Source organism: Mustela lutreola, chromosome 13, assembly GCF_030435805.1.
Source record: "Mustela lutreola isolate mMusLut2 chromosome 13, mMusLut2.pri, whole genome shotgun sequence".
NCBI lineage: Eukaryota > Metazoa > Chordata > Mammalia > Carnivora > Mustelidae > Mustela > Mustela lutreola.
In genome coordinates this window covers 16,744,378-16,771,126 of record NC_081302.1, presented here as the reverse complement: position 1 = coordinate 16,771,126, position 26,749 = coordinate 16,744,378, and the positions used below count along the sequence as shown (strand labels likewise).

Here is a 26,749-nt window from a genome sequence, read left to right as displayed (position 1 = left end):
AAGGCCGGGGTCCAAGGGTTGGTTTGGTGGGTCAAACAGGAAGTCAAAAATCTAGGTTCTTTCCATCCTTTGTTCTTTGCCTGTGAGGAGTGTCTTGTCTCCTAGCCACCACGCGTTTAATTAGCTCTAAGAAGGCAGGAGGTTGAGATAAAAAGACCTTTCTGCTTCTATAGTTCTTGCCTTTGACCAGGAAAAATAATGTCCATCAGAAATTTCCTTACCTCTCATAGGCCAGAAATGGATCGTAGCCCCACTCTTGCACTGGTTAATAGACCTCCGTGCTCAGGCCAAACGTGATTCACCCCTTGGTGAAATGCCCTGGCACAATGCCCCCAGATAAAATCAGACTTAGGGTAGGAAGAAAGACCTTGACCATGAAGTAGATCATGGGCTGTTCTGTTTGCCTATTAACTATGGCTGCTCCTTAAGACTGAGTCTTTTTCCCTCTGCAACTCAAATTCTCTGAGATTCCATTCATCTTATGCCCAGAAGGGGTTTTGAAAAACAACTGGGATGTAAAAATGGTATATACACGAGAATCTCACTGTCCTAATAAATGTTTCATATTTCTCCAGTGAGACTCACATTTTTAAAATAAGTCTTCATAATTATTCTGTATGTGTGTGTGTGTGTGTCTTTGTGTGTGTGTGTGTGTCTTGAACCAAAGACCAAATCCTGCAAATCTTTTCTGCAAAATTTACCTTCACCTTCTTTCTACTCACTATCCTCCTCTCCTGGTAGCAATCTCCTGAAACCTTTACCATGATAGCAGAACTCTATGTGTTTCTCTTTCTTAACTTTTCTCTTGCTTCCATGTGCTTCTTTCCTCTGGTTTATTTTTCTTCAATGTCCTAACTTTTTTTTCCTATTATGTACAATATAAACATGACTGCTAGAGTTTGAGTACTTTGGCTAAACCTTTTTTTCTATCTAAACTGAATGATGTCTCCTTAATATGAGCTCTCTTCTTTCTAGTCTCTTCTATGAACTTGCATGTCGTTTGGTGCTCCTTCCAATACCTCATGTAGGCTGTGCTATTGCCCTTAGCTGGAGAGTTTGACTTTGCCCCTCTTACACCATTTCAAACAGTGCTGAATTACCCAACAAGTGGGCCAAATAGGGGTTGAGAGGATCAGTAAGGTAAGTTACTTAATTCTCTGGTCAGAGTGGAGCTCACGGACCTGCTCTGCATTGTTTCACCCTCCTGAAGGCATTAAAGTACTTTATTTATGCTTGATTAAGTTATAATTCTTTCCATATCCTAGCCTTGCCATAACTGTCAAGGTCATTTTATAAGTGTAGGAACTACGTACAATAACCTAGTTCTGTATAGTTGCATTGAATGCTCATTAAATACTTAATGATTCATTGATTTTTAAATAATTTAAACCACTTATACTATGTTTTTACCCATTCTTCCTTTACCTCCAACATCCTTTTTATTGCTTTATCTACTATATACTGCTAGGGTCAGGGTCAAGTAAAACGAGTCCCAGTAGGCGATGATAGGGTAGGTTACGGGTGTATTTATGCCCTCCTCAGGAGTGATCAATGCCTATCACTCGGCGATGACAGAAACAGAAGTTTAAATGAAGTCGTGTCAAATATCATAGAAATAATGACTTCGTTACAGCAATTTCTAATCATACCCATCTTATCCTATTCCCACAAAGAATAGATTATGTTCTCATCGTGATTTCAGACTTTGAGGAAAACGAGTTCAGTGACTTAAGGTCAGACAGCACGATATCATGAAGATAAAAACTGTGTGAAAATTTGGAGAGAAAAATGTGTATGTGACTGTTTTTAGAAAGAAATGTTTAGCTATGGAGTTTTGAAGAAGAGAAAGTCAGTTTGTAAGGAAGTCAGCTTTATGTTTTTAAGCATTTCCATGGGTTAACGAGTTTGGATCTTATACTTGGGCCTCTTTTCAGTGGAGTAAGAGGGGAAGAATTGATCAAAAGAGAGAGAAGATGTACCTAACATGTTGTGATGATAACAAACAGAATGACTTAAATTTCATGAGTCATTCTGGTCATTAACAGCCATCATCAGAAAAACATCAGCATGTGTGGCTTTATACGGGAACCCCATACAACTGGATATTACCCTATAGTAATTTTTGAGTAATGAGGCAGCCTAAACACATTTGACCGCAGATTGAGTAAGCAGTGTTTTCTTCTCCTTCCTTTTTTTTTTTTTGATTTAATTATCTTAGTAGTTGCAGAAGCTTTGGGTCTGCACACCAGTTTCTGCTTAGAGTTCATTAGCATAAGAAAGTCAAGAAGAGGTTAGTCTACCCTGAATTGTCATTTTTATTCCATTTCACAAAACTGGAGTGTAAGATGGGAAGAAAGTGAATAGATTCCCCAGCTGAGAATTCTGTTAACTTCGAAGGGAATGTTAAGCCCAGGGTGAGACTGGGGAGAGCCAAGGAAAGTCACTCTCCTCTCCAGTATCTTCCTTCATGCACCCCATGACACCTGGTCTCTCATTTTCCCATCGCTTCCTTGTTGTGTTTCTTCTCCTTAGCTTTCCTGTTCCTCCACCCACTAGAAATTTAAGCTTAAGGATTTCTGATACAAGATTATGTAATATTTGAAATTAAAAAGGGTGAAATTTATGAGTCTCAAACCAAAAATTAAAAAATATAGTAAAAAAAGACTGGTGCCCGCGTGCACAAACTGTCTTTCGAAAAAACAAAACAAAACAAAAAAAAAAAAAACAAAAAAAACAAACAAAAAAACAAAGCCAAACAGAAATGAGACCATTCATTACAGCGATGACTGTCCTCTGAAAGTCAGGGGTTCCCCACATGCTTATTTCTACGCGGGCTTTGTGTTTCAGTAGGTCACAAATTGTTGCCCCTATTTAGAGCAACAATTGGAATTGCTTGGTCCTTCAGGTCCACAAAAGCATAGTCTCATACCACACATGTTACTAACTTCAAAGGCTCTGCCTTTCTAGATTACTTACTTGAGTCATTAAAGGGAACGTTTCGGATCGGTCTGAAGGATGTGAAGGGAGTGAGAAAGCAGAACCGCTTCCTTTCTTCCCTTCTTCTTCCACCGAGTCGCGAGAGATCCAGTCCAGGATTTGCCTTCGACTCTGCCTCTGAATTTCGGCTGTGCTCAGTGTAGCACGTTTCTCTCCCCTCCTTTCTCCTTCCCTCTAGCCTCCAGGGTCTGTCTCCGGGATTTCTCTCTTCCTATTTCAGGAGGACTCTCACAGGCTCCCTCAGCCTGTGCGAAGCCGAGGTTTCCCCTGGATCCCGTTTATCCCCAACACATACCTCCACGCACACGCGCCCCCAAGACCCCGCGCTCGCCCCGACACACACGCGCGCACACACCCTCGCGCTCGCCCGTCCACCTCCCTCTCCCGGAGAGCCGGCGCGCGTCCCCACCTTCGCCGCACACTCGGGCGAGCCGAGCTCGCAGCGCTCTACGATTCTGCGGCTCGGAAGTCGGATCGCAGCCCTGAACCCCCATGGTGGCTTTTTAAACATTTCTTTGCCTCCGCTCGCTCGTTTTTATTGCACCGCTCCCGGTCTGGGGGACTGGGGGACTGGGGGAAGCGAGGCGGCTGCTTTCCCAGCCAGCCCTGGTTGGCTTGCCATCCTCCATCTGGCTTATAAAAGTTTGCTGAGCGCAGTCCAGAGGGCTGCGCTGCTCGTCCTGTCGGCTGGCAGAAGGGGGTGACGCTGGGCAGCGGCAAGGAGCGCGCCGCGGGCTCTGGCGGGCTTTCGGCTCGAGGGGCAAGGGGAAGAGCGCACGGGCCCTGGGGTTTACCGAGCTGGATTTGCACGCTGCACCATGCCTTCTTGGATCGGGGCTGTGATTCTTTCCCTCTCGGGGCTGCTGCTGTCCCTCCCGGCCGGCGCGGAGGTGAAGGCTCGGAGCTGCGGCGAGGTCCGCCAGGCGTACGGTGCCAAGGGATTCAGTCTGGCGGACATCCCCTACCAGGAGATCGCAGGTAAGCGCGGGCGCGCGGCCCGGCTGGCTGCAGCCCTCGGCGGCCGCACGCCCCCCCAGGCGGCCGGGCGCCCCCCTTCGCCCCCCTGTTGCTGAGTTGTTGGTGTTCACTTTCTGCCAGGGCTGGCTCTCCCGGACGCGGGCGGATGCTCGGGCGGCTGCTCCCGCGGGGAAGGTGTGCGTCTCCGCTGCCTCATTGTGTGCACACGCGGGAGCGCCCTCCTTCCCTCCCGCCCGCCCTCCCTCCGCTCCGGCGCCCGTGCGCGCCCTTCGCGGTGGGCTCGGGCGGGGGAGCTCGGGACCCCCGGGGGGCGGCCGCGGCGCGAGGGCAGGTCGCCCAGCGGGGCGTCCACCCCGCGGCTCCCGCTCAGGCAAACTTGGAAGAACTGCTGCCGCAGTTTGCCCAGCGCCACAGTCTGAGTGGCGCCTTCCCCACTCCCGCCCTCGCGCCGGCGGGGGCGGTGGAGAGACGCGGAGGGCTCCCCTCGCCGCTCGCTCCGCTCCGCTCTCCGAGTCTTTCCGGGAAGCAGAGCGCCCGGCGCCCGGGCCGGGGGGGACCCCCACCTTGTGGGTGGGGTGGGGGACCCGGCCTCCGGACGTCGGGAGTTCTGGGCTGGTTTGGGGAGTTCACCGGCTGCCAGTTTCGGGCTTGGGGCGGGCTTGCGCGTTACGGGCCCTCAGTGCTTCCCCGATTGCGGTTGGTCACTCGCGGGTCGGGGGACATCCCCCGGCCGCCGGCGCGGAGCCCGGACCTGAGCGCGATCTCGCCCGCCCGCCTGCGCTCAGAAGCTGCGCCGACAGAAGCGGGTGGCTCACGGCTGGGTTTGTCCCGGAGTCCCCGGACCCCGCGTGCCGGGCCGCTAGCATTCCGGCCCCGAGAGCTCGAGAGCGCCCACCCCCTTTCTCGGCGCCGGCGTGTGGGTTGCCCTGGGTCTCCGGCAACTTGCGCAGCAGCCCGGGTGCGCGTTTTCCGGCTCTTCGCTCCAACCGACGGGGAGCTTCTCTGGGGCTCTGTGAATGGAACGTGTCGGGAGAGATAATCCTGTGGCTGCGAGCGAGCACTGCTGAGCAAGGCACCGGGAGGCCGGGAGATGCTGCGAGGGCGCGGGCTGCTCAAACCCCGCCGTTGGAGTCCTCGGTGACCTCCGATGGTCAAATCAAAACGCTGCATTTCCACCAGCCTCTCTGCATTTTGCCAAAGAGCTGGCCGCCGAGTGAAATCTTTTTGCAGCTGTATCTTAAAACATCACAGTTTCGATATGTAATGCAATCGCTGTTTTATTACGGTTGAGCTACAAACTCCACAAGTGCAGGTTTTTGCTTATACCGAAATGAACACATTTATAGAAATTTAGGCACTGGAAGTAAATAAATAAATAAATAAAAGCCCATACACACGGTCACCCCGCCGAGCATGATATACAGGGAGCCTTTTTCCAATTCTGAGCCAGACGTAGCCGGTCTTTAGTGAGTCGGAGGCGGAACCTGTGGTGAATTATAAGACCACTTTTCTACCCCTGTCACTTCTTCTCCCTTTTCCAGAACTCCTTAATTTGTTAATCAGTGAATAGAGAGCTACTGCCCCCACAGCTCCTTAAGTTTCTTAACTCTCCTTCCCCTTTGTCTACTGTTATTTCATTCTTTTTAATTAATTGATAAGGATCAGCTTTGCTTTTTTCTCCTCCCCAAATCTCAGGGAATTCAACTTTTAAAAGGTTTTATAGTATGGCTCACTTCTTCTAGGAACTTTTCCTCCTCTAATCTGGGCTCTTTCAAATTGTATCTTTTAAGCACAGATATTTCCCAGCATGATTTCAGATATGATATCTCAGAGAAGAAAATAGTTAAGTATTTTTAAATTGCTTCAGTACTCTTTAGTGGATTATGGGACCTCCAGGATGCTACACTTCATCTTTAGCTTGATGCAAATCTCCTTAATATCAAAATAAAGCTTTCAGTGTAAATAGTTTCTGTACTCACCTTTTACTTTACTGAAAACATTTCCAGTGGTTAAAATAAATCCTTTATTTGGTTTTTAACTACAGGGTCCATCTCCCCCCCCCCCCCCTTTCCACTACACCTTTGACAATTACAGTGTTCACTAATTAGCTGTTAAGTTCTAAAACGTGGGCTTTTGTTTAAGTCACTTTCTAGGAGTAAGGGCGCTGTTGACTTTGTCTTAACCCTGGTGTGCTTTGATGCTGGTGGAAATGATCAAGATACAGGTCATTGTGGGGTCAGATGCACATCTGATAGGGAAGCAAATGAAGTAAAAGATAATTGTATACTAAATACATATATATATATGTATACACACACACCTTCCTATATATATGCATTTTTTTAAAGTGAACTACTCAATGCTGCACATTGTTGGAATAATTACTTAGGAAATCTGTCCTATTATTAAATGAAAACACTCTTTTGCTCTTCCCTAGTTCCTGACACTATTTGCATTTCATTATCTAGTATATGGTGGTTATCCTTTCTTTAAACTCCCTTTTCATCTTTGTGTTGTTTGGATTTTTAATGGTTTGCTTGAAAAATGGCATATGCCATTTTTCTGCCAGGGAACAGGAATTTAAAGGAACTGCTGTTCATAATTTAGATTCATGCTGGCTGTTTCTAATTGAAAGATATTTGCAGGTAGCTTGCCTGGTAAAATAACTGAGAAGTAATAAGGACATTATGTTTCATCATGACATTATTAAAGTTTTACTCAGAACTCACAATTGTGAAATAGTGTTGGCCTTTTCTATTCTAGGATAAAAGGGAGTTCTTCAAACTCAATAGATGAGGGGCTGTGATGGGTAATATATAAAGCTACACTCTCAGAGAGTGCTTGGGAGGCCTTTAAGGGGCAGGTTGCGCCATTAATCTTCACTCAGTCCTGATCTTAAGCCGTCCCAGGCAGATCAGATAGACGATCCGTCCTTGTTTGAGGGACCTCCAAAGGAGAAGACCCATGAGTCCCTCTCAGCCATCCATTCTAGTACTTAGTAATTCTTGTGGTATCGAAATGTTTCCAGATAACTAGGCCAAAGCCTTCCCAGTTTGCTTGCTTATTTTCTTCTGTTCTGTCTTCTGGGAAGATACTGAGCAGTGGATCATCAAGTTCTCTGTTAGAAATGTTATTTTGATCAAAGGTAGGTATGAAACATTCTAGTCTTTTCTTTGAGCATCCATGATATTATCTCGTTTTCCAACCCAACTCATCTTGATGGCTCTAAACTTATAAGAGAACTCAACAACTGAAAAGAGTATCTGCTTGAAAGACTAGGCAATTCAGAGAGTGCTGTTTTATGCTTACTGAGCCTCTACACCTTGAGCTTTCTTGGAGTGATTAATTATAACTCCTTGTAGCTGACTAATGGTGACTTATTGGCCTCCATGCCCACTTTTTTCATCAGTTATCTAATGCAGCTGTAGTTAACAATCCCTTATTTGCAAATTACTACGTGTCAGCACCTGCTTAAAAACATTACCTCCTTCTAAAACATTAGACATTGTCTTATTGATGCCTTTTAATAATTTTGTAGATATCATCATAATCCCCATTTTATAGATGAAAAAACTGAGCAGCAGAGGGGCTGGAATGATTAACTTGCCCAGGGATGACTCAGCAAGGAAGTGGTGAAGCTAGAATTCCAAATCAGGCATTCTGACTCCAGGTACCTGAGTTCTAGACTTAATCCTGCCCCCTGCCATTCTGTATTTGTTGAATGAATGCCTGCAAAATCAATTCTTTTTTCGTCTACTAGGTACATAACCTGGTATTATCAATCACCATATGTATTCCCTCACAGTTTGTGCTGAATATTTTTCTATCTACTTGCAACATCTACAATTTTTTCAAAATCACTTTGAATTTGAAATTTGTGTTCTCAGGAACCAGCCATGCTACCATCACTAAATTGTTCATCGATTGATGTGTTTTCCTGATTTTTAAAAATTGTATCTCTGTAGCTTTATAAAAGATGGAAACTAAAGAATATGTATTCGTATTTTTCAGTATACTAGGCCTACACGAATAATGGGTTAGTGCAACAAAGCTTGCTATAGGAAGTTACCATGGGTTAGTGCAACAAAGCTATAGGAAGTTATAGGAAGTTATAGGAAGTTACCATAAGGGTAGAGGGAGGAAGGAAGTTTATTTTCATAGATTAGGAAAAAATGTAATTGTTTTCTTAGTATTTGTCTCTATGTCTCAGGTGTTTTGAGAGCTCGGGCTACAGGTGGATATTACAGCATTAAATTCTTTCCCATCTCGTGGATATGAATTTAGAGTATGTCAATGATTCTAAAAATCTATCCCAAAATCAAATTACAAAATATTCTCTTATACTCTGCTTGATATACTAGTGACTTTTGTCAGTCCTTCCTTATTGCTTTCAAATTTCAGTAATGCTTCATTTTGCCTGATCTTTGTGCAACAGTCTTTTCCTTACTTTGGTGGGTTTGCCAGGGAAACTGTCCTCCCTCTGTTTCCCCAGCAAACTAACTTATTTAATTTGCCATTAACACAACTTTTTTTTCAATCGTCACATTAACGTAAACAGAAAAACTGTGTAGGGTAAACTTTACTCTTTTATGGACATGTTAAATACCCTACTTTGAAATAAATTATAATTTACATTTAACTGTCTGCTTCGCAGGTTTCTGATTTCTTTGCCCTCTCCTCAGTTAGCTGATGTCTTTAAAATCCTTTCTAAGAACAGAGGGAGAGGTATAAATGAGTTGGCAAAACTTCAATGTTTTAAAATAATTTGTCGAGTCACTAGATTTCTAAAAGAATTCTATCCATTCCAGGTATCAGAGCAATCTAAAATCTGGGCGATTAGGAGTGCCACTTGTTATACTCTTGATTTGGGAATTAATTTTAAAATGATCCTTGCAAACAGAGCTATCTTAGCTGATTTAATTAGCGGATAGTATGTCATCATTGAGAACAAGAGTTCATTTGAGTTGAATGATACACTTTTTGACATAAAACTCACCTCTTTTAACTGTACCACATGGTAATTGCTGGTGAGTAGAAATGTAGGCTGCTATCAAACGTGATTTAAAATATACAGCATTATGTCCTTTAAGTATTATAGTATCAACATTGTATCATAATTTATGTAAGAGCCTGACTAATGTTCTCTTATAATTATGGATAAGTTTTATGAACACTTACAAAATACAAAATTATTGAGTCCTTTTAAACCAAACGACCTACGATTTAGTCACTAGATTTGTATAGACCTATGAGTTTAGGATAGAAATTGTTGTGAGGGAATTGCTAATAAAATCGTTTATTAGCTTAATCTTATATTTTAGGTCTACCAAAGTAACATATTTAAGATTATTTTTTACCGTCCCCCCCTCCAATTCACATCTTTCAAAAGACTTCTAGCAAGGCCAATGGTAGTGACAGTTTAAACAGAATACTGAATATTTTTTAAAATTTGGTGCATATATCTCTTTGCAGACCAGATTCTGATCTATTAAATTCTTTACCTGGCACGTAATTCTACTTAGTTTCATAAGCTTCTTCAAAATTATTCAGTTTTAAGTTATTTGCATGATCCTGTTTAAAAGTATAATTGTCTCCCTGGGATGCCATATTTGTAAATAAAAGGTTTCATAGCAGTGAGTCTTAGGCAAAGGTTTAAAAAATTCTAATAATCCTGAATGGAAGTATTGAAGAGTTTTTTAATAACCTTGAATGAAAAATATTTTTCAAACGAATGTGCCAAAGAAAAATAGGAATTTGATTCCATGTTTAGATATTATCCAGTTACTGATTTATTTTTATAACTCATTCTCTACTTCCTTTAGGTGGTTTTTTTTTTTTCATTCATCCAAAAAATATTTCTTATATACCTTCTATGTGTAATTTACTTTGCTAGGTGCAGTGTACAGCGCCTCAGTGGATTTTAGTCCTAGCAGGGAAGTAGAGATGAAGGGCATCATTCGCAAGGAATGGCTGAGATTGAGGCAAGCATGAGGTACCTGACTCCATGAAAGCATTGAACAGAGCATCTGATCTAATCACAGCATCTGGGAATGGTTCCTTGAGGAAGAGCAATGGACCATGGTGGGCTCTGGAGCATGAGAGCATAGTTAGTACCTATGTGGTTAGAAGACCCTGAAAGTATGAGAGGATTTTTAGAACCTGGGTAAAATAGCAGTGGATGGAAAGCCTGCAGGAGTATGGGAGAGCCTGCGGGCCAGGTTCATACACTGTCCAAAGATAGCCCATGCATTGTGGCCCAAGGCAGGTGACCTATTCACTGCAAGTGTGGACCCTTCGCTCTTGAACCTGTGGCGCTAAACTCAAGTGTTTACACAACCGGTTGTTTTAAACATAGCCCGTAGAAAATACACTTTTAACCATTTAAAGCCTGTCTCTTGTGTATCCTGCAAAACTGCATAAGGCTTGTTAGTCATTTATGGGATGAATCAGAGACCTAAAAAGAACTCCCAAGTTGCTGTGCTCCTTACCCTGTGGCTGAGCAGCATTACCTAGCTACTTCGTTCCCCTCTCCACTCCTGGGGGTTCCCTTCTGGTCCTGGCTCCTCTGTTATGTCGGCCAGACCCCCAGCTAGGAGGGCCTTCCCCTCATGCAGCAGGCCTGTCAAGTTTCACCCAAACAAAGCTCTCCGAGGCCTGCTGCCCCCTCCCCTCCCAGACCTGTCTCTTGCCTTAATCAGCCCTGAAATCCCTGGAACTTACTGCAGAGACCTTGGCCTTCAGCCTACGGCAGTGAGGTGCTATTGAAGAAGTGTTCCAGTCAGGATGGACTTGATTTGAAATGTTACTTTGGTGGCTCTGGAGAGCATGGATTGCAGGGGAGCGGAAGCAGATACAGCAACAGGAGGAGATGTTAACTTGACCTAGAGTGGTGACTGGAAATGGAATGAAGTAGAAAGCAGGATCTATTTAGGAGCTACGAGAAAGACAAATACCCAATCCCATAGGATGTCACTTACCTGCAGCATCTAAAAACCAAAATGAACAAACCAAACAGAACCCAGATTCATAGATGTCAATGACAGATTGGTAGTTGGTGCCGGGGAGGAGGGTTGGCGGGCGGGCAGGTGGGTAAAGGGGATTGAGCAGTACAAACATACATTATAAAATAAGTCATGGGGATGTAATATAGTGCATGGAGAAAACAGTCAAGAATACTTTATTAACTTTTATGGTGATGGATGGTAACTAGACTTACTGAGCTGATCATTTTGCAATGTACACAAAGGTCAGATCACTGTGTTGTGCATCTGAAACTAATATAATATTGTAGGTCAACTGTACTTTATTTAAAGAAAAGAAATATTTAGGGGTGCCTGGGTGGCTCAGTGGGTTAAAGCCTCTGCCTTCAGCTCAGGTCATGATCCCAGGGTCCTGCATCAGTCTCTCTGCTCAGCAGGGAGTCTGCTTCCCCCCTCTCTCTGCCTGCCTCTCTGCCTACTTGTGATCTCTGTCTGTCAAATAAATAAATAAAATCTTAAAAAAAAAAAAAAAAGAAAAGGAATATTTAGAAGGTAAAATTGATACAAGCAACAGACCACAAGTCAGGCAAAAGTGAATCACTAAATATCTACCATGTGATGGACAAGGACCATGATCCAGCGTCTATGTATGTGAAAGAGAGGGAGAGACCGAGGGAGAGAAACAAACATCCCAGAAGCATTCATGGAGTTTGCAAGGCCATGTAAATGGCTGACATAGTTTATATGTGCTTTTTAGTGCAGATGAAACTCAACATCATAAAACCAGCACAGCATTGTTAAGAGTATCAATGTGGCTCAGAGAAAGGGATTTCCCAGATAGGGCACAGGGAGATGTTAACTTTCAGAAAGTAAAGACTTACCAAAATATACATAATCACCTGTGCGGTTTTGAAACGTCAGTCAAAGTTTTTTTTTTGTCCTATGGCAGCATAAAAACAAAACTAAACAAAACTCCAAAACTTAAAATTTTTACCAAGATGAAGAATGAACTAAATTGTTACTTCACTCCCTGGCAGTTAAACAATGCTATGTCCTTGGCTTAAGTACCAAATAATACGTTACTGGCTGTAATGATAGGAATCACAAAATGAAGACTTGCCTTCACCTTGCTGAGAGGAAGCGGTAAAATTTAATTGGGGCTGTATTATTCAGGGTTCTCTAATGAAACCAAAGCAGTAGGATGTATAGATATAGGTATATATATTAGGAGATTTATTCTAGGAATTGCCTCTGGATGGAGGCTGAGAAGCCCCGTGACCTACAATAGGCAAGCTGCAGACCCACTAAAGTAGATGCTGAAGGCCTTAGGCAGGTTATGGTACTGATATAAGTCTCAGAGTCTGAGCCTGGAGACCGAGCTTTCATGTCCCATTGTAGAAAAAGATAGATTGCAAGCTAAAAAAACAATTTGTTGTTCTTCCACCTTTTTGTTCTATTTGGGTCTGGATAGATTGGATGGTGTTCCTTGACACTGGTCACTCCTGCTACTAAATCAAATGCTAATCTCTTCCAGAAACATCCTCACAGACACACCCACAGATTATGTGGGTATTCCAGCTATCTGGATATCCCTTAGGCAGGTTAAGTTGACATATAAAATTAACCATCCCGGGAACATTGACTGATGGGTAGCATTTGTCAAAGAGCCATGACAGAAGAAGGCATTTGGGGTGGGGTTAAATTCGTAAGCAAAGTAGTACATGTGGAGGATACTACAGAAAGGGATGAATTAAGAATCTGTGAGACATAATATTGAACAAATAGGGTGGGTTGTATTTTTGATGGATCTTGAAAACCCTTCGTTTTATGTGGCAGGAAGTAGGTCACTATCGTAGGTTCTTGGCAGTCAAGTGACAAGATGAAAGTATTGTTTTAGATGAGTCAAGTACTGTAATCAAGATGGAATAGATCATTAAAGGCCCAGGGGATGGAAGGGGGATAGTCAGGAGGCTGATTTAGATACTAAAGCAGGAGATGCCAAGGGCCAATATGAGGTCAAGTGGTGAGAAGAGGGGTGAATGAGGTCATCAGAAAAGAAACAACATTAAAAAGAAAAAAAGTAAGAAAAAGCTTTACTCCTGCTGCTTAGAAGTTCCATGAAAAAGTGTTTCAAGAAGATAAGCCGTTGAAACTCTTGCCTGGAATCGTCTATGTCTTTAAGATACTTCTGGCAGCTGGTCATAGAAAATCCTGCATTGGGTGGCAGACCCACACAGGGAAAGCCACCATTTCACCTAAGCTGCATCCCAGAACAGTTTTACGATTGAGAAAGTGGGATGTTCATACTATCAACTGTTCCCAGATTCTCTCCATCTTCTGTTCTCTGCTGTCCTCATTCTACCAGGGAGCTCCATTATGGAAGCAAGACAGCTGCTGGAGTACTAAGAGTCAAAGCCACGTTATGATGCCCGGAAGCACACAGTGGGGCTCTTTCTAACCATGTGTGTCTTCTCATTGATGGGACAGACTGTCAGAAGCCCCTCGGTGGATTTAGCCACCCTCTCCTTCCAGAATTGCTTCCTGTACCCATGTCCCGAAGAGAGAGGAAAAGGGCCATGGCTGTTGACTTGGAGTAGGCATGGTTACTCCCTCAGAGAGGGGCCAAAGTCTTCCTTCCTTAACTATGTGGTCACTGCATTGCTTGGTAATCTTCATAAGAATCCCTGGGGAATTGAAGGGTAATGGAGAAATTGAGAGTAACTACCCAGATTGTCTGAATTAATGAGGTAGTTGGCAACCTTGCTCCTTTTTTTTTTTTTTTTTTAAAGATTTTATTTATTTACTTGAGAGAGAGACAGTGAGAGAGAGCATGAACGAGGAGAAGGTCAGAGAGAGAAGCAGACTCCCCATGGAGCTGGGAGCCCGATGCGGGACTCGATCCCGGGACTCCAGGATCATGACCTGAGCCGAAGGCAGTCGTCCAACCAACTGAGCCACCCAGGCGTCCCGGCAACCTTGCTCCTTAAGTCCACTGTTTCTCAACTCTGGCCAGAGGTGAGCCGACACGTGTTTAGCAAATAGCCTTCAGGAGGATAGGGTGTGGGGAGACCTGATCTGTAGCGTTTGCCAATTTCTGTGGTTTAGAAATATTCCCAACATGACAGATTTCAAGCTGCTAACAGTCTAACAACCAGCTTACGAAATTCCTGAAAATTTACCCATTGGCTCTTCTGTGTTGGAAAGAGCCAGGGCTATCCGGGAGTCACGTGAGATATTAAAATAGAATACTTATACATGGGTTCCATCTTTAAATAAATATCCCGATTTAATTGGTCTGAGACCGGGCACTCTTTTTCCTTTCTTCCTCTCTCCCTGCTTCCCTTCCTTTGTTTTTCAGTTTTCCCGAGTATTTCCAATGTGCATCCAGGGAAGGGAACCTGTTAGCTAAAGCTAACTTCATAAACTGAAAACCTGATCCTGCATCAGAATTACTGGAGGGCTTGTTCAACAGCAATGCCTGGGCCCCACCCGCAAAGGGTAAAGCTTCTGATTTAGTCCTTCTTGGGTGGGGTCTATAATTCACATTTTTTTTTTTTTTTTTTTAAACAAGTTCTCAGGTTACCCTGATGCCTTTGGTCCTGTACCATCTCTTGAGTCTCTGGGAGCCAAATTCTGAATGCATTTACTGTGTTTTTAAATACAGTTTCCCCCCCCCCCCCCCCTCAGTCAAATTTGGGCAATGATTTCTGTTATTTCTCATCAGATAAGAATCCTAACTGAGAAAGTGCCTCTGTTTCAAATTGCACCCTCCTCCTCCCCCTCCCCATCACCTCTGTCCTGTTTCAGATGCTTACTTTGGCCACTAGGGGGACTCAGGGAAAGAGAGTGATTGGATTCCTTCAAGCCACAGGTACCTCTGTGTGGAAGGAAAGGGACCCAAGTCAGCGGCAAACGCACAGCGGCATGACTGGGAGAGAACTTCAGCATGGCTCCAAAAGAAACAGGGAAATGTTTTCTGTGTCTTTTACTATAAGATCTACAAGATCCTCATTATTCTCTGTTAATATGGCAGGCTTCCTTTGGGAACATGACTTGTTTTTTGGGGGGGGGGGGGGAGGGGCTTCCTATTTAGAACATTTCTGGCGAAGAGTAATTCCATCTCCCCTTCCCCGCCCCAGCTGTTTTTCCTCCAGGAGGCTCCCCGATGCAGAAATAGCCATTGTTTCCCTGACCTCCAGACTCTTATGCAAGGAGACTACATTTAGAGCTGGCCAGTCTTCATTTCATACACTTTTACTTAAAGATGTAGCATAATACATTCAAGGCATGCACACCTGTATTCTGTAGGCTTGATCTGCTAGTGTGTTTGCTCCTTATTATAGTTCTTGGATTTTTTGAGAAATTGACTTCCTCTCTTTGTGCCCCTAGGACAGTGGAGATTAGCAAGGGCCACTGATCCTCAGCTGAATTTCGGGGAACCAGAGGTGTTTCCTCCGCAGTGGGGTTGAGGCAAATATTTTCTATGTAAAGAAAATACTTGGAGGTCTTCTTTTTTAAAAAGATGAATAATTTTTCAATTTGTATTTTCTTAATGGGTCAGCACAGCTCAAAGTCAACAGCGCTTTTGAAATGAACTTGAAAAAAGCCACTGTACTTTTAGATATTACAGATATTTTTAAAGTTACAGGCCTTACCTTTTCCCTGGAAAAGTTAGAAAATACTTTAAACATACCCTAGCTGTTTGCTTATCCTATTTTCTTCCAAATCCCAATGACTGGGAGTTTTTAAACAATACTAAACATTTTTAGTAAACAATACTAAAATGTGAAGTGGTTGACATATTTTTCCTTTATTTACAGCAAGAGGTTTAACAAATGTTTTTGAAGAGTTTTAGTGATCTTTGACATACTGGGAATTCTACTTGGGAATTAAGAAGTTGTAATTCTGACATATTAATAATTTGGAAATATAGGATTCCTGGACATTCCTAAGTGATCTGTTACAGCTTCTCCTCCAGCTATGTATTTACTTTGAACTTAGGTAACACACTTGAACTTAGGTAACACAGCCTTCCAGGTCTGTTACTTTTACATTATAAAGTGCTAATGTGTGAAAGCCTTCTATTGTGCTTTTACTACTCATTTGATTATGTGGTATCTTATTTAATATTCTTTAATAGACTTGGGGATATTTAGACATCAGGAGGTCAAGTACTATGTTAAAAGCTTAGGCCAGTCTTTTTATATGTCTGCAATAAAGAGTATATTCATTTCACTTATATTACCACATGGCTCTCATAAAAGGTCAGTTTCAGCTGAATATAAAATAGGTTACAAATGGCAAATCTTATGTCATCAACAACAAAATTATTATGGATAATCCCTTTTCAATTACTACTTTCCCCTCTTTAAAAAAAAAAAAAGAAAGAAAAAAAAGCGACTGGAGGATTTCTTAAAATCGGAGATCCACCTGATGTATTTTGTCCAGTAGACATAAAAATTATATAAATTCTTTTTTTTTCACTTTAGTCAAGAAAATATGTATAATCACACTCAAATTCCAGTTGAAACAACAGCAAGTCAGGTGCATCAGAGATTCAAAACAACCCATAAAATTATACTTTTTCATTTTGTTGTTATATTACTTTGACAAATTAACTTTGAATCAATTTCTCAGCCTGGATTATTGACGTAAAGGTAAGTAATATTACCGGAAGTTCCATGCATAAATGTAAGCTGATTGCTATGATTTAAGAGTGGCAGTTTATCCTTATCCTGAATATGCTCAGGAAATTATAGAAAGGTTTTTGGTTTAACAAAGTGGGAGTTGAGTATATATAAAAATGTAGGTTGCAGAGATCTTAATTCTAGGTGGTAACCAAGGTTGCATTTTATAAATGGCATGACAAAGTCCTGAAGCTGAAAAACTTATAACACAATTTAGAGTGAATTTTCACCTTTTTAGCCATGAGTTTGTGAAGTACAACTCTTGACAATCCGTCGTTCTGCCTCCGAAATACTTATTTTCAAAAGTTATGACCTGGTATTTGAGAAAAAGTTTACAAATGCTCTATGTTCTGAAAGGCTTTGAAACAGTATTATTTGGGAAAAATGAGCCTCACTCCCAACTACTATAATCAGGAAGGAGAGAAAGATGGAATACAAATCAGCCAGAGCAGGCTTTTCCCCGCTGCACATTTCCTAAAGCCATCTTCATTCAGGGTGACGGTTCCGATTTTAACCTAATTAAGCATCAGAGAGAATCAGGGTCCTAAGAGATGAGCCTGAAGGTTCCCAGAAGTCCCATGCTGCTCCTTCCCTCCCTCCCAGGCTTGGCCAGGATGCTGCTGTCTGGGGGGGCTTCTGGAAGGTTCCAGGGATGCCCAGAAGGAGGCTCTGCTGTGTAGTGCCAGCCCAGAGGTGTGCCCCCTTCAGCCACATTTCAGCCGGGTTACCGTGGAATCGATTTTCACGGCTCATGACAGAAGCTGTTTTCAGCCCTTGAAAAGGAAGTAGCTGGGCTGATACTCGTCACACAAACAGCAAATTGCTCCTTGGCTTTCATAGCCTTCCAGGTCTGTTACCTTAAGGTTCTAATGGCCTTTTAACAGTGTTTCCAGCTGAGCAGCAGATGTAAAGGATACCGAACACTGAAAGCTGTGTTCATTTTTTTTTTTTTTCCCTCCTCCCCGAAAGAATCATTTTTAACAGATATTGTACTAACACTCTATCCTAGGACCTATTCAATAGCATGTTAGATTGGAAAAACTGAACCAAACCTCAGATAAAGTATTGTCAGTGCCTCGCTGGGCTGTGTGTCCCATGTGAGTCACTAAGCCCATCAGGCACTGAGATCCTGTCACCAGGAGTGGGGACCCATTTGGTTATGTCAGGGGAAAAAAATAATGACTGGAAGCCCACAAAGGCTCTAAAAATTCCTTATACTTACGTTAAGCCGATGCATTTTCATCCTAAACATTGCAGCGTGTTTTTGGAAACAATGCAATTAGCTTTAGCAATTCTATGCAGGCTACCTTTGGCTTCCCTTCCTTTTGTCTTGAGTGCTTGTTTTTTTGTCCCTCTGTTGGTCAGGGCCTGAGATGTTTCCCGAATGGGGAGCTCTGCCCTCCCTGCACAGTGAACTTGGAGGCCTTTAAGCTTTGGTCTGTGGAAGAAGGTTAGCCTTTCAGTCTTGTGGACTTTTGGGAAAAAGTCAAACATAACTGAAGAACACTTGTCGAATTGGATGTTTTTCCATTTTAAAATATTAGCGACACAGTACGCCTTTTGATTTCACTGAGGTCCAAGCAGCGCTTGGTATTTTCAACTTTCCAGTGGTAACTACACGAGGTCAGAGAAAAAAACAGCCATGCCAGTGAGTCATCATGCCTCGCTCCAGGAACTGGCCTGTTTTACAAGCTTTTGGGGGGCCCTTTAGGAAGTATGTGAGCTGCCACCATTTTCTTCCCCCAAAGTGGAAAATATGCGTACGTTGAAACTCTGATCTGAACAGGAGATATGAACAGACATGCATTTTCTTTCCTTCTCGTTTTCTTCCTCTTCTTCCTGCCATTCCCTCTCTTGGGTTGAGCAGAGGCTGCCTTTGGCTCCTGGCTCTATTACTTCGCCTTTGGGAACCTGTCTGTGCCTCTGTTCTTTCTTCTGTGAACAGGGACAGTAATAGTCTCTACCTGTCATCATTGTGCTGTATGAAATGAATCAACCTTGATGAAGCTCTTAGAATAGTGGCTGGCTTACGATGAAGACTGTATCCAATTTTGAAGCCAGTCCATCTCTTGATGAGGGTAGGGAGTGACAAGGGGAGAAAGGGGAAGGGTGAGTTTCCTGGGGCTCCTGAAGGCTCCCGGGCTTGGCTCTCCTGCTCTGCCAATGCTGGGGTCGGTGTACTTTTTGATCTGCTCTTGTGCAACTTGGGAAGGAACGGGTAGTCTCCTTTCCTGGAGTACTCACCCTGACCATGGTCTTTTCTGGCCCTTTGGGCCTCATGAATCAGTGGCTTGTTTCTCACCTGGCCTCTGGTCCCCCTGTGGCTTTGATCACCTCCTGTGGTGGGAGCAAAATAAGCCATCTGGTCTACAGCTCAGCCGCATTCTCAACCCACCCAGGAGCACTCTGAGACTACTGGGCCAGACTTGTGTCCCCTAAGTGTGGGTGTAGCCTAGCTTCTGAACATCTTTGCCTCCGAGTTTGAGGTCATTGCCAAAAGCCCACCAGGCAGTCTTTTGTACAGATTCCTAAACAGATTTTGGGCTAGAAATCCTTCTTCCCTTTGGCTTTCCTATATTGACAGGATGCTCAGAGACGAGAAACTGGGAAATGTGGAGAGTCTCCCTGTACATCTGTCCTTCATACAGACCGTTGGGGACAGCGATGGGTTTGCCATCTTTTGTCTTCCTGGCTGGACTTCAAACCCTTCATGCAGGTTTGGAGACTTGGGTCTTAAAGAGGTCAGGTAACAGGCACCCATGGCCTTGGAGGGTGAGGTCTGTAAGAAGACAACAAATTAAGGAGCAAACAAAACTGAACCAGTGAAAGATTTGCAGAATATTACCCTCATTACCTATGCAATATGGAGACTTCTGAAGAGTTTCAAACATCAGGTGAACTGAGAAAACAAATTCTTTTTTACATGGGACTCTTTGGGCTTTCTGGTAGGTGGTTTCCTAGAGGAGCAAGAGCTCTGAATTCTTGGTTTTGTGCTTACTAATTGGTTATTTTGAAGTTTTCTTTACCCCCGTGAAGCTCAGTTTTCAACTGTATATAAAGGGGCAGTACCACAGCTAGCCTCTTGATCCTGTTCTTTGTGAAGTCTCCAGTAACTGTTAGCTCTCCTTTTCCCAATTCCCTCCTGACACATGATGAGAAATCTTACCATTTCTTCCTCAGGAGAGGAGGGAAAGCTAGTAGGCTGTAATCCCCACTGTAAGACTTAGTCATTTTTAATTTCCTTTTACGATAAGCTTCTAAGAGAGAAGCTCTAATAGAACGTTAAAAGGTGATCTTGAAATGCTGTTAAATGTCACAGAGCAAATCTTTTAAAAACATTCTCTTTCTTTTCTTTTTGGTCTTCTTGGAACTGACTGTGAAAGTTCCCTTTCATGCCGTTGTCACAGGTTCCTGTTGTGCCTCCTGTCCTCAGAATGGTATATCTGATGTGTGGCTTTGATTATTTCACTTTGCTTAAAGCAGGGGTTCTCAGCCTTGAGTGTACATCGGAATTACCCAGAAGGCTTGTTCAAATGTGGGCTGCCGGGTCCCCTTCTGGGAGTTTCTGAGTTGGGAGATCTGAGATGGGGCCAGTGTCCAGGTGATGCTGACGTGAAAGGCAGGTAGGCCACACTTTGAGAACCACTGGATTCCAGTTTAAGCCTTCAACTGTCAGAAGTCAGTTTAGTTCTCCAGTGGCCTGAAAATAAATACCCATCATCTTGGTTTGACATTTAAGAACTGAAACTGTCTTACTAACTTAGTTCCAAGTGCCCTTCTAGAAATTTCTGTCTCATAAAACCTTTTTCACTCAACTTACTCTTCTTTCTGTGTCTCATTTCATTTGCTAATACTCATGCCAATGCTTGCTCTGTCCTTCCCAATTTTCTCTACCAACTAAAATGCAATTTAGCTCAAATTACTCTTCATGCATTTGCCCTAAGTGACACAGCCCCAATTTTCTCCTTCTTTCCTTACTAGTATAGTGTTTGTCTCTTCATTTGGTAATTAACCAAATTCGGCCTTCTCCCGACTCTGAAACTGTTGTCTTGTGTCCTTTAAAATGAGTCACTTAATTCTTGTTTCCCAAATTTGCCTCTGTGATATGTGGTGACTGAGGGCACTTAAATATTTATTTGAATTTTCCAGAGCTCAGTATTTGAGCATAGTAGGTGTTGAATAAATAACTGATTATTCCTTGATTGAAATATAAAAAGGGTTTTTGTTATTGTTAGTTGTTGTTTGGTTGTTTGGGAGGCTTTACTTAAAGACAACTCTAAAGATCAAAATTAAATGGTGTAATATAAAGACTCTCTTAAATTTTCTTTGGAAGAGTGTGGCTGGTAAGTTATATTAGCTGAAGCCAGTGGAAAGTGAAAGTATAGACCAGAGTTTATTGTGTGGAACGTGCATTTTGTTGCTTTCCCTTTATTGTAAGGCATCGCATTCCCCTCACTGAGGTACCTACTGTATATAGGTCTATGTCTATCAAAATGTTTTTTCAAAATGTGGCATATTTTTGCTATCACTGACAGCAATTTCCAAATGCCTGAAAAGATTAGAGAAACTAAATGTAAAGAGTACTATAAATTGCAGTGACATTTCCTGGGAGATAAAGAAATTGATAGAGAGGAAAGTTAGTTTAAAAAGTCAGGCCTAGGGATAAAGCAATCAAATTGTACCACCTTTGGAATGATCTATTTACGATGGAGCCTTTGAATAATAAATTGTGCCGCCGGAAAGCTCATAGGAACCACTTGTAATTTTCTGAGTTCCATTTTAAGCTGTTACCTATCCAAAGCTGTCTTACTTATTGTATCAGTTCGGGTCAGTGAAAATTTATTTTTAATTACTTGGCTGAAGAGCAGCACCTACAATTTCCCTGCCCTTGAGGCACACATAGAGTTATGAAGAGAGATACATAGATAATTCGTTTCTATATGATGTGGGGAGTGGTGTGATAAAGGTTCTGTGATCCTAGAAGAAAGCTGGTGGGGCTTGAGAGCAGGTAGAGGTAATCCGCTGGAGGGCGAGGGGGAGAGGCAGTGAAGGCTCTCCATCAGGGAGTAGGAAGTACCTTTTTTCAACACCACAATAATCTATTTCTTATGTAGGATTAATTGTTCTTTTATATAAGTGGATGAACTCTAATTATATAGTAAGTAGGGAAGGTTAAACTCCTCTACCCTTCTAATGCGAGTTAAAAGATCATACCCTATGAACTGCCCAAGAAATGGGCAACTCTGGTTTTGCAGAATGTTATCAGTAGATCTTTGTTTAAGCAAAAGAACAGTGCATCTGCCCTTGGAAAATTGTATATAAATTCCCAAGCTTGATATTTAACTCTGCATTATTTTAGTTCCCATGTTTTAATGAAATTTCCGGAGATACATTAGGAAAATAGCTATGTTAATCACATAATAATCCCTGCTAAAGGTATAGTTTTAAGTGGTGACAATCCCACTATTTCATACACAAACCTTCCTCTGCATACATTAGCATATGATTGTGCTGTATATTTTGAAAAGTCATAGACATCATAGTGACCTATTAAAGTAGCTATGATATGTGTAAATCAGCAGGCAAATATTTTGATGGTCAAAGATGACATTTGCCATAGGGAGCTAAAAGGAACAGTTTGTGCTGTGAATCCCTTTTACTGACTTTCTTACACAGATGGTACTAGAAGTGGTTCTAGCTAGAGGAAAAGTAGAACCAAGTTAGGTTTGTTTTTAAAGATTTTATTTATTTGATAGAGACACAGCGAGAGAGGGAACAAAAGCAGGGGGAGTGAGAGAGGGAGAAGCAGGCTTCCTGCAGAGCAGGGTGCCCGATGCGGAGCTTGATCCCAGGATTCTGGGACCATGACCTGAGCGGAAGGCAGATGCTTCACCTACTGAGCCACCCAGGCGCCCCGTAAGTTAGGTTTTCTTATATATTTGTGCACTGCAGTGATTTCACTGGGCTTATTTTTTAGTTTCTCTATTTTCTATCAGGTTTGAAACTGTGAACATTTAAACTCCTGTGCTGTTGCACAGTTTGCATATGAAATTGTTTTAAGCCAGTTCTGACATGATAAAAAAAAAAAGAGAGAGGATGCCCAGATGATAACGAGCAGAAAAATTCCCCCTTTATATAAAAGCCTTCATTCTCATTTGTAAAGCAAAATGTTCTCTCTTAAAAGTAACAGCTGCAAAAAAAAAAAAAAAAAAAAAAAAAAAAAAAGGCAGGAAGGCAGAACATACTCATCTAAGTTGTAAAATATGTTTTAGGAGCTCAACAGGGATTTGGCTGTTCCTGAGAAAAAAATCGAAATCTAATTTTAAAATGAAGGTATTTAGAAGCGTGGCCTTATTTATGGGGCTGGTGAGGAGGGTAGCCAGCATGCGGCCACTTCACTGTTCCTGCGGGAGCCCAGGTGGCCGCCTTGCACTGGGGCCGTGCCACCCTGTGCTGCTGGTCAGATGTCTTAGCAAGCGCCTGTCTTTTCTGCATGCAGCAGTGGATGAAATAAGAGAATTCCAGAAATAGTTTTAACACAAAAGCCATTTGGGTTTTCATGAAGTTGATCTGTTCAGCTGAATATTTCTTTCTAAAAACAAGATTGAAAGTTTTTTTTTTTTCTTTTTCTCCCCACATGGAATTGAAGCTCTGAACTTCAATTATGTGTTTCTTTAGGTGTTAAACATATCGATCTGTAGGGTTACATTGATCTTTCCCTAATCGTTGTGGCATTGAGGGGCTTTTTGTTTTCGGAATGGTGGGCCTGATCTCAGAATGACGGGGGTAACGGCCTGTCAGAGACCTTGAATGGGGAGTCTTGGGAATTTGTTTCTCCCACAGAGCAGCAATTTCCTAACCTGGAAAATAGAAGCCTCTAGAACTAATGTACAGTTTTGAGGTGTTGAGGAGTATGGTGTGTGTGTGACAGAAAGAGAGAGAATTCACTATTAACCACAATAAATAAAGTTTCGTTAAAGACTAATAGGAAACCTAATTAGCTAAATTATTAATTTTAGCTGTGATAGTTAAACTTAGTTTTCTTTATCTAAAGAACGTTTCTCTATTTCTTTTTTTAATTTTTTAAAAAGATTTTATTTATTTATTTGACAGAGATCACAAGTAGGCAGAGAGACAGGCAGAGAGAGAGGAGTAGGGGAAGCAGGCTCCCTGCTGAGCAGAGAGCCAGACAGGGCTCAGTCCCAGGACTTTGAGATCATGACCTGAGCCGAAGGCAAAGGCATTAACCCACTGAGCCACCCAGGTGCCCCCAAAGTTTCTCTATTTCATTTGGAAAAATGGGACAGACACTAGTGATGCTATGATTTAAAGGTGCTTTTCTGTGGACAGGAGAGGTTCCCGCCCCCCAAACCAGAGAAGGAATGCATTTAGAAGGAGTAATTTCTCCCTTCTCTGATCTCTTGCAATTTTTACTCAAACATTCTGGTGCAGTAGTCACTTTCTAACTTTTTACACATATAAAATACATTTGATATATTCGATTATTTATCTGACATATTTGATTAGTCTCCTGTGAATCTGTAAGATCCTAGAAATTAGGACCAGGTCTGCTTTATCCTTGCGTAACCCTTAGCTCCTGGCATACAAGAACATATATTGAAGGTACCAAATAATGACAATGGCTCAGATTTTCATTTGATTAACCTCTTGTCTAGATGTTGACCAACTTGTGTGTATTTTGTTATGAAAAGCATTCTGTGTACTACTCCATATGTGCTAACTTTTTTTTTTTATTAAAGATGTTTTTTTTAATTAATTTATCAGAGAGAGAGAGAGGGGGAGAGAGCAAGCACAGGCAGACAGAGTGGCAGGCAGAGGCAGAGGGAGAAGCAGGCTCCCGCTGAGCAAGGAGCCCGATGTGGGACTCGATCCCAGGACGCTGGGATCATGACCTAAGCCGAAGGCAGCTGCTTAACCAACTGAGCCACCCAGGCATCCCCATATGTGCTAACTTTCACTCATTACATTGTTACTTTCATTTCTACAGATTTTTATTGAGCACAAATAAGGTCAGAGTACCTGACCCTCAATGGGTTTATACTCTAGGAGGGAACATAGTACAAAGTGTCATGTAAGCTCTTTCCTAAGGAGACCTATGTTCAGATCTTCTCTACCATGCAAGTTAGTATCCTAGACATAACATTTTTATTTAGAACTGGCCCAGCTGAACATTGTACATTGTTGTTCCAACCCTAATTTTGGGGGAGAGGAAGAGAGACCCTTGTTACATTTTACTTGTCCTTTGGCATCTGAAAAAAAAAATCAATATTGTAGATCCATAATTTTACAGTGGGTGAAATAGTCTTATTCACTGATATTTTTGAAAGGATAAAGTAGGTAATCTGCTCTCTGTTCTCTTGCTATAACAAAAATATCGAGTGATTGACCTTTCCATGTGGTTGAAGATTGCCTTTTAATCAAAAGAAATGGAATCAAGATAAAGCATTGAGGTTATTACAAATGGGCTTTATGTTTTAACACTGAATACGTATAATAGATACAACATTTGTTGAGCTCTCCCTATGTTCCACGTACTATTTTAAACTCTTGTAAGAAGCTGTGTAGTCCTTATAGCATCTTTTTGTCACAGGGAGTGTCATTCACATTTTACAGATGGGAGAACTGAGACAGAGGAAGTGCAATTAAGCTGTCTGAGGATACCAGCAGGTTAAGCAGATGAGCCAGGAAGACTCCAAAGCCCATGGCCTTGACTACTTTCCATGTAAATCACATGCTTTTCTTTTTTCACATATATGGAATAGATTTTTCTGGAATTAAACTAATTTACTCGCATTAATTGGGCTATGCGACTTTTTATTCAGTTCTTTCCAAATATGACGCCGAGCTTCACGTTTCATTGTTTGAGAAGGTAAGAAGTGGCAAACTGATTCCACCCTTCAGACATCCTTAGAATCATTCAGTAAGAAAAAGTCATCACTATGGCTTAAAAGTATCTACTCTGGGGGCACCTGGGTGGCTCAGTGGGTTAAAGCCTCTGCCTTCGGCTCAGGTCATGATCTCAGGGTCCTGGGATCAAGCCCCACATCGGAATCTCTGCTCCTCGGGGAGCCTGCTTCTTCCTCTCTCTCTCTGCCTGCCTCTCTGACTACTTGTGATTCTGTCTGTCTAATAAATAAAATCTTAAAAAGAAAAAGTATCTACTCTGAAATCATAACACACATAATTCTGTATTCTTCCACTATTATTATTCTAGCTATTTGACATCTGAACCCCCTTACTAACTTGGGAGAGGTCTTCCTTTTGAGATTAATGGGAGGCACAGGTTGCCTATATTACCTGAACTGAAGATATCAGGTGCTTGATTTCCCACATTCCTCTGTGGCAGGGCCGGGGTCACATGACCTAGTGAGATTTTCCTGCCCTATTTTTGCAGTAGGAGCTTGTCACACCAAGAAGCAGGGACAATGGAAAATTTATTTGGGGAAAATCAAAGACACAATTTAAAATTTATTTTATTATAGATGTGGCCAAAGTAGCTTTTGTGTCCCTGGTACCATTTCTTATGGTGCTGCTGGGGTTATGAAGCCAGTGTTGGATAACCCACAGGCAGACCAGGACTATACTTAGGCCACTTTTGAATTGGGGCATCAAAAAGTAGTTTTGGGAAAATAATAATTCAAGTACTGTAGTAGTCATCATGATAAAAGTCAGAATTTGTGTTTCTTTTCACTTTCTTTGCCGTTCAATATTGATTTAACTTTGGATTATGTATTATCGTGGTGGTTGGGTAGGTGGGGACACAACATTACCTTTTTCATGCTCAAGGTCAGACGTCTGTCTCTATTCCCTTTGAAATGCAAAGCAGACTCCTTCACTAATAGCAGTTTCCCCAGAAGGAAAGTGAAGGCTCACACCTTGCAGATCTAAAGACCAAGATGTATTACCAAGTCTTCTGTTTTCACTTTTGAAGCTTATTGACTTTTAAGCGTGTTATTGTCCTTTCTGTAAAGCCTGTCCCAAGAGGTGTGGGCTGTTAGGGAGAAGAGAATTTGCGGAGCATAGCTCAGGTAGCCAGATGGAGGGAAACGCAAGGGTGACTGCAGGATGACCCTTTAGGAAGAAAAC

The 26,749-nt window shown here is 42.3% G+C and overlaps 1 protein-coding gene across 2 annotated transcripts in view; it reads left to right on the top strand.

The window, feature by feature from the left end:
* Positions 1 to 3,107: 3,107 nt before the first annotated feature.
* GPC6 (glypican 6) overlaps positions 3,108 to 26,749 on the top strand; it is a 1,097,888-nt gene continuing 1,074,246 nt past the window's right edge. Inside the window, exon 1 of one of the 2 annotated variants that reach the window (XM_059144890.1) lies at positions 3,108 to 3,975. In XM_059144890.1, the coding sequence (XP_059000873.1) occupies positions 3,816 to 3,975 (160 nt within the window). In that variant the 5' untranslated portion in view covers positions 3,108 to 3,815. The remainder of the gene's footprint in view (positions 3,976 to 26,749) is intronic. The other variant, XM_059144891.1, reaches the window with a different exon arrangement.